Source organism: Lutra lutra, chromosome 4, assembly GCF_902655055.1.
Source record: "Lutra lutra chromosome 4, mLutLut1.2, whole genome shotgun sequence".
NCBI lineage: Eukaryota > Metazoa > Chordata > Mammalia > Carnivora > Mustelidae > Lutra > Lutra lutra.
In genome coordinates, this window is record NC_062281.1 from 181,831,181 (window position 1) to 181,842,496 (window position 11,316).

Consider the following 11,316-nt stretch of genomic DNA (forward strand, 5'->3'; position numbering starts at 1 on the left):
CCCCAATGTTTATAGCAGCAATGTCCACAATAGCCAAACTATGGAAAGAACCTAGATGTCCATCCACAGATGAATGGATAAAGATGTGGTATATACATACAGTGGAATATATGCAGCCATCAAAAGAAATCTTGCCATTTGCAGTGATGTGGATGGAACTAGAAGGTATTATGCTGAGCGAAATAAGTCAATCAGAGAAGACAATTATCATATGATCTCTCTGATATGAGGAATTTGAGAGGCAGGGCTGGGGCGTTGTTGGTGGTAGGGAAGGAAAATATGAAACAAGATGGGATCAGGAGGGAGACCAACATAAGAGACTCTTAATCTTACAAAACAGACTGAGGGTTGCTGGGGGGCGTGGACGGGTAGGGATAGGGTGGTTGGGTTATGGACATTGGGGAGGGTACGGGCTATGGGGAGTGCTGGGAAAGGTGTAAGCCTGACCATTCACATATCTGTACCCCTGGGGCAAATAATACATTATATGTTAATAAAGATAATTTTAAAAAACAATAAAATACTTAAGAACAAACTTTAAAAAAACAACTATATAACAGCATGGAGTGTCAAGATAAAAGCACAATTCATTTCATTAGTAAGGATAAGTTAGGTCGATGTCACTGTAACAAACACCCCAAATCTTAGTGGCCTGTAGCAATAGAGTTTATTCGTTGCTTGTGCTACGTGTTGATCAGGGGGCATTAGAGGCTCTGCTCTGTGTCTCGTCACTCTGCGACCAGGCTGACCTGCAGCTACCCCTTGCCATGGCAGAGCGAAAGAGAGCTCTGCAAACCGTCCCACCTCTCAAATCTTCACCTTCACCAGAGAGAGCCATGGGGCCAAACCCGCCTTCACGAGGTGGAGGGCAGGCAAGAAGGATCCTGCTCCACGTTCCACAGGAAAACCAGTGCTGTTGGGTAAACAACCCCACAGCTACAATGATGTCTTCTGGGTACAGAGTGGCCTCTACCCTAGTAATGTAGTTCCTCTTTTAGAAAACATGAAGCAAAAACATGGGCTTTGTTAATGCTGGAGGGAGGCTACATGGGTGTTTCCTATGTTATTCTCCATGCTGTATCTTTTAAACTTTTTAAAACTAGAAGTATATTTTTTGGAGGGGGGGCAACAGGGCAAGAGTAATATTAAAAATTATAAACGTGGGGCGCCTGGGTGGCTCGGTCAGTTGGGGGTCTGCTATCGGCTCAGGTCGTGGTCCCGAGTTCGTGGGATCGAGTCCTGCATTGGGCTCCCTGCTCAGCGGAGAACCTACTTCTCCCTCTCCCTCTGCCTGCTGCTTCCCTTGTTTGTGGTCTCTCTCTCTTTCTCTCTCTATCAAATAAATAAGTAAAATCTTTTAAAAATTATAAACATATATCCTTGCTGGGCTCATGTTTGCTTTCATGGTACCCAGGAGGAACACGAGTAAAGGAATTCGGTTGTTTCTATGTTTATCTTGGCTGAAGGGCAACAATCTCTTAGACCTCAGCAACATCGCAGTGGGCTCCGACCATGTTTGAGGCATTGTGTGGGCTTCTGAGCGTGTGTCTGCTCCCGGCTGCAGCCAGGGCTCCCACATTATTTTCCTCACATCTGTACTCCCAGCCCTAAACTTACCACAAAGTAGGTGCCTCGTGAATGTTTCGTGAAAGGCCCTGATACAATCATTTCCAACTGAATAATGAGATGTTTCAGGGCAGGAACCATGTCTCCCTCCCTCTCTGAGCCCGTGTCTGAAACAGGGAATGAATGCTTGTTGAATGAATGAATGAATGACTACAGTCCCCCTTCCCTAGCCCATCAATGGAAGCAGAAAACACATGGCCCTTGCACTCCACCACGAGCCTCCCAAGGGTCTGACAAGGTCAGTTTGTCTGCAGACTCTATGCTTTTATGCCTGCCTTGAAAAGCCAAAGGTGGTATGTGGCTATATAGAATGACCAACTTCTTGGGACTCTCCTACTTTCACCACCGCAAGTTTTGTGTCCTGGGCACTCCCCAAGTCCCAGGCCAACAGGGACAGTTGGTGACTTGATAGCATCTCCTCTCCACTCTCAGAGCCCCATGTTTTTCTCATTCTCATGAGAGGGTTGAATCTGGTCTCGCCTCTTACATACCAGATCTCAGATTTCATGAATAGCCTGGAAGGGAACAGGCGAGTCAAAGAAAGAAAAGACACATGTTGGGGTTTTCTGAAAGATCTTTATTTTTTACAAAGAAGGTGGATCAGCACTGCCACCGAGGCCCTGGTTCTAGTGGCTTGACATGACCTAGAAAAAGTGGAGAGAGCCGGAATCGTCTGGTTAGGAGCAGATTCTGAAGTCATATGGAACTGAGTTTGATTTCCAGCCATGTGACTCATCAGCTGTGGAACGCTGGAAGAGTGACTTGACCTCTCTGAGCCTTAGTTTCCTCGTCTGTATAATGGGATGTAATCATAGTACTCATCTCACAGGGGCCGTTGATGAAACTATTAAGGAGGTTTACGTAGTTTTAAATGGTGACTATTACTGTTATGGTGAACTATGTTAACCGTCCCTGACCATTTCTTCCCAGATAAGGTTAACACTTTCACTGGGGCCTGAGCATCCCAGTCACTCTCTCCCCACATTTCATGATTATTGCTCATTTAATCATCTCCTCCCCACAAGGCTGCCCTTTGACACATCACTCTATCTTTCAGGACAGGGAAAGACCTGGACCAAAGAAGACATTTCATAAACACTTGTTAAAATAAGGAAAATAAGGCAGTTCAGCCGTAGTTCAAAGCTCCATCCAGAAGCCACTGAAGTGGTTGGGGCCACGCCATAGCAGAAAACATCCCCAAAGCCCACTGAAATGTGTCCGAGGGCCCCTCTGCTCCTGACCTTCTGGGATCCTTTCAGCCCACCCCCCCCAGGACCTGCTGTTCTCACCCAGCCCAGCATGGGGGCCTCCCGCCTGCCCTAGCCACTCACCTCCTCGATCCAGTCTCTGAAGGCCGAGACTCGTGTGAACACTGTGGGCTTCTTGATGGTGTTGCAGCCGAAGGCAGATACAAAGCTGGTCACCCCGTGGACCTGCCAGGAGCCATCTGCTGCAGGGCAGTTGAGGGGTCCCCCAGAGTCACCCTAGAATGGTCAGAGAGCAGTGGGGAGCTGAGCCATGTCCGAGATGGAAGGAATTGGTTCTGGCGGTGGGGGTTTGGGGAACTCCCTGGGTGACTTGACCTCTCTAAGCCCCAGTTGGCTTGTTTAGGATGGGGACTAAGACCTGTCCTACAAGATCTTGAGAGATAATAAATATACGATCCTAGCCTAGCCCCTAGCAGAGAGGAAGCCATGGATTCATGGTAGTTCCCATTATTACTAGTCAGTTATCCTATTATTAATCCTCCTGACTTCTATTGCAGCAATATTACTGTTTTATCATAACTTCAGGACCATGGAGTTGAAGGTGACTTGGGAGATCCTGGTGTCAATGTCCCTTGCTGGGCTTCAGGGGAAGCCCGAGGACCTGGTTGAGTTGCCCCAGGCCAAGTCAGTGTGAGCTGGGACTAGAAGCCAGAGGCCAGGCCGGTGTGTCTGGACCACAGTGACTCCCTCAGAGTCCTGCCTGGTCCAGAGGCTGAGTGGGACATGCAGGTAGGATGGCTTGTCTGCCTCCCAGGCAGATGGCAGAGGATCCCCAGGGCCCTGCCCTCCGAGCTGACTCACGTTGCACCCAGAGAGGGTGTCCCCACCGGCGCACACCATGCTCTTCTTCACGGAGCTGCCCCACCAGTCCAGCTTGGAGCAGTGCTCATAGTCCACCACGGGCAGCAAGGCCTGCTGCAGCTTGTCTGGGAGCGGCCCACCAGCTGTGGGAGACACAGTGCTCAGTGGGGTGGCATGGGAGTGCTGGGCGGGGCGGGGTCCTGGGGAAAGCAACTCTTGAGGAAAGCAACTCTTCTAGGCTGATGAGGACTCTCCTCCTACCAGTGGGTCCTGCCTGGTTTGTCCACCAACACCTGGCACGTAGGAGACACTACAAAATGCCCAATCGAACACACTGGTGTTTGGGCGGATGGAGCGAGAAGGTGCTCCTGGAGGAGGAATGGGAAGCAAGTGCAAAAACCCATCCTGGTTATTCAACTCTCCAGCCCCAGCCCCAGGCCCTGTCTTCCTGCCCACGGTCCCTGAGGCCAACAGGAGGGGTCAGCACGCACTGTAGAGGCGGCCCCAGCCGCTGATGTAGCAGTGCACCCCGTTGGGCAGGATGTCCCCGGCGGGTGGGAGGCAGGCGAGCTGGACGGCATCTCCCAGCTGAGCGCTCCGTGAGAGCTTGATGAGGGCGATGTCATTGCTGGTGAGGAGGAAGGAGTCAGAAAGAGTCAGGGGAGCCTAGTCCTCCAGCCAGACCAAGCCCCACCTTCCAGCCTTTGCTACAGAGAGTTCACCTCCGGGGTGTCCTCACTGCTCCCTTCCCTCTGAATCACGTGTGTTTTTAGGGCTGAGCAACCTCCCCCTCCCTTGCACCCATGCTGACCCTTGGCCTTCCTAGCTGTCCTCAGCTCCTACACTGAGGTTTGCACACTTCAACTGTGTCAGGATCGTGGAGGTCACAGGTTTGCTGTGCTCCACCCCAGGGTTCCTGATGCAGTGCGTCTGGGTGGGGCCTGAGAAAGACCCCCTTTCCTCTCCATCTATCCCAGGAGTCCTGTGAGGAGGGGTTAAGGTCATGATCATCATGGACTGTCTCTCCTGCCATGCACTTGCAAGGGTTCTGCACCCTTCTCTGACCCTCATCAGAAAAGTGCGGAGCCACCCAGACACGTGATTTTGCACCTGATTGGGGGCTTAGTGTTCTCACCCAGTGATCACCTCCTTGACGTTCAAACTACCCAGGAAGCCCAGAAGGTCACCCTTGACATATGGTATAATTGAGACTCCAGAAGGGCAGTGCCTTGCCCAAGCCCCTTAGTGACTTGTTCTGGAGCCTCTCAGTCCGTTGCTCCTCCCTTTGCCCACTGGGCCAGGAACCCAGGATGCACTGGGAGAATGTTGGTTGAATGGAGGAACCCTTGGATTTGGGAAAGTGGATGCCAGAGGTGTTCTGGGTTCAAGTCAACTAGCCAAGTGGACTTGGGAGAGTTTCTGGCCCTCCGGAGGCCCTGCTGTCCTTCCATAAGGAGAGAGGTTTGATGTAGATGGTCCTTAGAATCTCTCCTGGCTCTGACCCTCAGTGTGTGAGATCAGGCCCAGGCTGCTGGACCCAACCCCACTGTCCTTGGGAGTCTCCTCAGAATCATCTTTGGGTCACGGCAAGGCAGGGGGAGCAGTAACTTCTGGGTCCTAGGCCGAAGCATTCACTCACCCACAGGCTACGCAGTTGGGGTTCCAGAGTGGGTGCACGAAGAGGTCCCCGGGATTGATGGGGATCACCTGTTCGGGGCCCTCATCCTCAGCCCGGTTATACTCGCCCAACACCACCTGGTAGGTCAAGGAGCTCCTGCCGGTAGAAGTCAGGTCAGTCTCGGCCCACAGCCCCCCACTACCCCAGACCTTCTGGTTCTAACGTGGAGACAGGGACAAGCAAAAGAACTTACGAGATGCAGTGGCCTGCAGTCATGACCCAGTCAGGGGCGATAAGGCTGCCACCACAGGTGTGGTGGAAGGTTCCATCCTTCTTGTACTGCAGAGAGACCTGGTGGCAAGGGAGGGAGGAGCCTAAGTGGTCTGGACCCCCAGTGAGGGCTGATATTCACAGCTGTATCGGTTGTGCACTATACAACTCTAAAGGGCATTGTTCATGCAGAATGGCATCCTCTAGAAATGTGCAGTGTTCCAACTCACTACTACATCATCTATGGCTGCTTTCACACTACCATGGCAAAGTTAACTCATTGCAATAGAAACCATAAGGTTAACAAAAGCTAAAATATTTACTCTCAGGTCTTTTACAGAACAAGTTAGCTGACCCCTGCTGTAGACCAGTGCCATCCAACAGAACTTTCTTTTTTTTTTTTTTCCCAAGATTTTGTTCATTTATTTTTGAGAGAGCGAGCGAGCGCAAGCATAAGCAGGCGGGGAGGGGCAGAGGGAGAAGACTCCCCACTGAGCAAGGAGCCAGATGTGGGACTCGATCCCAGGACCCTGGGATCATGACCTAAACCCAACGCAGACTCTTCACCAACTAAACCACCCAGGCACCCACCACAAGAACTTTCTGTGATGATGGAAATGTTCTGTATCTTGGCTGTTCAATATGGTAGCCAGTAGCCATATGTGGCTACTGAGAATTTGAAATGTGCCCAGCACTGAACAACTGAATTTTTAACATTATTTTATTTTAATTTTTTAAAAGATTTTATTTATTCACTTGACAGAGAGAGACACAGCGAGAGAAGGAACAAAAGCAGGGGGAGTGGGAGAGGGAGAAGCAGGCTCCCCGTGGAGCAGGAAACCCGATGCGGGGCTCCATCCCAGGACCCTGGAATCACGACCTGAGCCAAAGGCAGATGCTCAACAACTGAGCCACCCAGGCGCCCCATAATATTATTTTATTTCAATTAATTTAAAGTTCAACAAACACACGTAGCTAGTGGCTACTGTGTCGGCGCAGGGGGTCTAGCCAGCCCCTTGTGCCCCACCAACCTCTATAAAGCCCTCCTTTCCTTTAGTGCTCTTAGACCTTGTAGCCTTGTTGTATAATTTGAGGAGTCTAGAAATGTCTACCCCCAAACCTCCCTCCCTAAACACAGTGTCTGAAATTCCACTGTTTGTGCACCAAATAAACATTGCCTTCTCCCCAGATGCCACTTCTGACTTGCCAGCAGCCCGGCGAGGGTTATGGATTGGGTGGACAAGACTTCCATGTGAAGTCAACTGTCCAAGAGTCTCCTGGCCTTGAAGCTATAGAGGATACTGGAAGTGAAGTAGTGGAGCCAAGACTGAATGCCTTGCAGTCAGAAGAGGGTGCAGAGCCCATGGGGAGAAACAATGCCGCCCATATTGCTCTTACCTGCCAAGGCCAGCTGTAGGGGACCGCATCCTCACCATTGACAACGCGGGCAGAGGGCTGGTAGGAAGGTCGGCCACAGCCCGAGGCTGGAAGGGAGAGCGGAGACATCAATCAACTAGAGAGTCCCACAAAACTAAGAGGCCTGGGTCCCAGTTCTAGAGGTGCCACACACTGGCTGTGTGACCCAGCGTGAACTCTTTCCCCTCTGTGGACCTCTGCAGCCATGTATGCACAGTGAACATTTGGACTAGAGCAGGGGTTTCTAGAGTCCCATGAGGCTAGAATAGATATGTGACCTCCTTCCATGGCAGGATTGAAGGGCCTAGTGCACTTAGAACAGTGCCTGGTGCCCAGAGAGCTCTTGCGACAGGATAGCTAATTGTCATGAAAAGTGGTGGCTTTGGAATAAGATTGCCTGGATTCAAAAATACAGCTCTGCCCCTACTTCTAGCCTGGACTACTTCTCTAAGGGTCAGTTTCTCCAACTGTAAAATGGGGATAATAATAGTACTGATCTCATGGACCTGTTACAAGAGATAATATAAGAAAAAATCTTTAGCGTTCCCTGGCATATAGTAAGCACTCTTACATAACAAGGAATAATGTAAGAAAATGATTGTAAGAATTATAGGATTACAAGAAGTAATATAAGAAAATATCTTTAGCATTCCCTGACATGTAGTAAGTACTCAATAAACATTATCTATTACTGTTACTGTCAGTCAAGAGAGGCTGCTTGGAGGAGGTGGCCCTGAGCTGGCATATAATATGGTGGAGAGACTAGGAAAAGGCTAGACCACATGATTTGGAGTCGGGTGGAGTGGGGAGAGAAGCATTAGAGGGTTAAGCAGAGGAACAGAAATTCCAACCCAGTCTAACCACAAAGCCCAAACTCTTCACACTAGACTTTCTTTACTGCCCCCAATGAGGAGTCCCACCACAGTGTTTTGGGTAGCCCAGTCTTTCTCCTGAGCTGTTCCATCCACTGCTCCCCCTCCATTGTCCTGCCCCAGCACCAAGCCGAGCCCCCACAATCATGCCCAGGTGCAAACTGAGATCCCCTCCTGTGGACCCAGGTGTTGGGTTCATGGTACTCAGGGTAGGTGACAGATTTCAAGGTTCCTGGCCCTGTGCAGCACAGGCTGGGGTCTTACCAAAGGCCACAAATAGGAGGGAACTCAGCAGCCGGAGCATCATGAGTTTTGAGACGATAGAAAAGACACACATAACCTGGGGCTCTAATATAGAGCAGAAAGCAGACGGAGGGGGGCCGTTTGGGCCCCATTCCCAGAACAGGTGGTGGAACGCCAGCTCTCTCATGGTCCAAGGCCATGGTCCCCACCTGCTGCACATGGGAGAGTGACAGTCAACAGCAAGACCCAAGGTTCCTTCCAACCTGTGGCTACACAGGTGGCACTGAATGGCCAGCTGATAACAGGGGAGGGGGAAGGAAAGTTCTCATGAGAGCAAGCCAGCCTCTTCCAGGAGAGAACATGGGCTCTGGAACTGGTCGGACCTGGCTTCCGATCCTAACTCTGCCACCTCCAGGCTCCTCATCCTTGGGGACATGGCTTAACCTCTCCAGACCTCAGTTTTCTCCTCTCTAAGTCAGGAGTTATATTAGTATCCACCTCAAAAAAAAATTTTTTTTTTTGTTGAGTGCTTTCTCCGTATCAGAATGTTCTAGGGGAAGGAGCTATGAACAGGACATGGTCCCAGTTCCCCTAGAGCTTGAGTTTCTTTTCTTTTCTTTTTTTTTTAAATGATTTCTTTATTTATCTGACAGAGAGAGACACAGCGAGAAAGAGAACACAAACAGGGGGAGTGGCAGAGGGAGAAGCAGGCTTTCCACTGAGCAGGGATCCTGATGCAGGGCTCGATTCTAGGACCCTGGGATCATGACCTGAGCCGAAGGCAGACAGATGCCCAATGACTGAGCCACCCAGGCACCCGAGCTTGGGTTTTATAGGGAGACAATGACAACTCCATAAAAAGAAATAAAGACTACTTCGTGTGTGTGTGTGTGTAGTTTAAAAAATAATAGTTAAATAAATACCTTTATTTTCACCACCCAACTTCAGAAATAGAACATTATAATTCCTTTGTCTATCTCAAACCTATGACATTCCCTTGTTTTCATTAGATTTTCACATACATATGTATTCCTAATATATTGGTTTTCTTTTTTTTTTTTTTTAGATTATTTACTTATTTGACAGACAGATCACAAGTAGGCAGAGAGGCAGGCAGAGAGAGAGAAGGGGAAGCAGGCTCCCTCCTAAGCAGAAAGCCCGATGCGAGGTTTGATCCCAGGACCCTGAGATCATGACCTGAGCTGAAGGCAGAGTCTTAACCCACTGAGCCACCCAGGCACCCCTATTGGTTTTCTTTTTTGGCCTTCTATGTGAGTAGAATCACATAGTGATTATTCATTTGTGATGTCACTTTTATTTTGTTTTCGCTATTGATTTCTGAAATCCATCCATGTTGATGTATGCGAATGATTTATTTTTACTATTTAGTGGTCCATACTTCAAATATTCCAAAATCTATCCAATCTATTGCTAATGGATATTTGAGTGTTACTCATTCTTTGCTTTTATAGAAGTGGTTCTCATGTATCTACTCTATGCCTTGGGTAAAAATCAATGAAACATAGGGTACGCAATCATCCAACCGTACCATGTAATGAGTCGATAGTCTCATTAAGAGGGAATGATGGTTCCTATTATTCCGCATCTAAGCCAACTTTCTTATTGCCATTCTTAATTGTTTGCCCAACTGTGAGGTGTGAAATGGTGTTTCATTGTGATTTTAATTTGCATTTAATTTATCACAAATGAGATTGAGCATCTTTTTTTTTTTTAAGATTTTATTTATTTATTTGACATAGAGAGCGAACACAAGCGGGGGTGGGGCATGGCAAGGAAAGGGAGAGGGAGAAGCAGGCTCCCCGCTGAGCAGGGAGCCTGATGCAGGGCTCAGTTGCAGGACCCCGGGATCATGACCTGAGCCAAAAGCAGATGCTTAACCGACTGTGCCACCCAGGCACCTGAGTTTGAGCATCTTTTAAAAATGTTCATTGGGATTCAGAATTATTATTCTGTTTCTGTAAAAAATACCATTGGCATTTTGATAGGGATTGCGTTCAATCTGTACATTGCTTCGAGTAGTCTGGATATCTTAACAGTATTATTTCTTCCACTCTATGATCACAGAACATCTTTCCATCTATTTGTGTCTTCTTCAATCTCTTTCATTAATACCTTGTAGTTTTCAATATACAGGTCTTTCACCTCCTTGGTTAAATTTATTCTTAGGTATTTCATTCTTTTTGATGCAGTTTTAAATGGGGTTGTTTTCTTAACTTTACTTGCTGATAGTTTTTTCATAAATGTAAAGAAATGCAATTTCTTTACAGATTTTTGTGTACAAATTTTGCATCCGGCGACTTCATGGAGTTTGTTTCTTGATAGAGTCTTTAAGGTTTTCTATACATAATATGTTACCTAAAAATAGTGACAGTTTTACTTCTTCCTTTCCAATTTGGATGACTTTTATTTCTTGCCTGATTTCTCTAGCAAAGACTTCCAATACAATGTTGAGTAAAATGATAAAGAGTGGACATCCTTGTACTGTTCCTGATCTTAGAGGAAAAGCTTTCAGCTTTTACATTGAGGATGATAACCACTGAGTTAGCTGTGTATTGTTAAATTCAACCTGCTAGTATTTTGCTGAGGATTTTTGCATCGATGTTCATCCAGGACACTGACCTGCAATTTATTTTCTTTTTTTCTTTCTCTCTTTCTTTCTTTCTTTTTTTCTTTCTTTCTTTCTTTCTTTCTTTCTTTCTTTCTTTCTTTCTTTCTTTTTTGAGGCCTCTCTGTCTGGTTTTGGTATCAGGTTATGCTAACCTCATAAAATGTGTTTGGAAGAGTTTCTCCCTCTTCTGTTTTTTGGAAGAGCTTGAGAAGGATTGGTATTGATTCTCTGAATGTTTAGCAGAATTCGCCAACAACATCATTTGGTCCTGGACTTTGTTTTTTTGGGAGGTTTTTGATGACTCATTCAATCTCCTTGGTAGGAATTGATTTGTTCAGGTTTTCTATTTTATCGTGATTTGGTCTTGGTAGGTTGTAAGTATGTTTTTATGACTTTATCCATTTCTTCTAGGTTGTCCGTTGGTTGGCATATAATTGTTTATGGTAGTCTCTTAGGGTCCTGTGTTTCTGTGGTATTGGCTGTAACATCTCCTCTTTTATTTCTGATTTTATTTATTTGAGTCCTTTCTCTTTTTCTCTTGGTGAGTCTAGCTAAAAGTTTGTCAACTTTGTT

The 11,316-nt window shown here is 47.5% G+C and overlaps 1 protein-coding gene across 1 annotated transcript; it reads right to left on the bottom strand.

The window, feature by feature from the left end:
* Positions 1–2,182: 2,182 nt before the first annotated feature.
* LOC125098117 (proproteinase E-like) lies at positions 2,183–8,208 on the bottom strand. Its single transcript, XM_047726567.1, has 8 exons — positions 8,136–8,208; positions 6,982–7,067; positions 5,567–5,664; positions 5,335–5,469; positions 4,187–4,323; positions 3,696–3,838; positions 2,958–3,110; positions 2,183–2,270 (listed from the first exon to the last, which is right to left on the bottom strand). The coding sequence occupies exons 1-8, from the start codon at positions 8,206–8,208 to the stop codon at positions 2,253–2,255; spliced, it is 843 nt and encodes a 280-aa protein (XP_047582523.1). The 3' UTR covers positions 2,183–2,252.
* Positions 8,209–11,316: the final 3,108 nt, after the last annotated feature.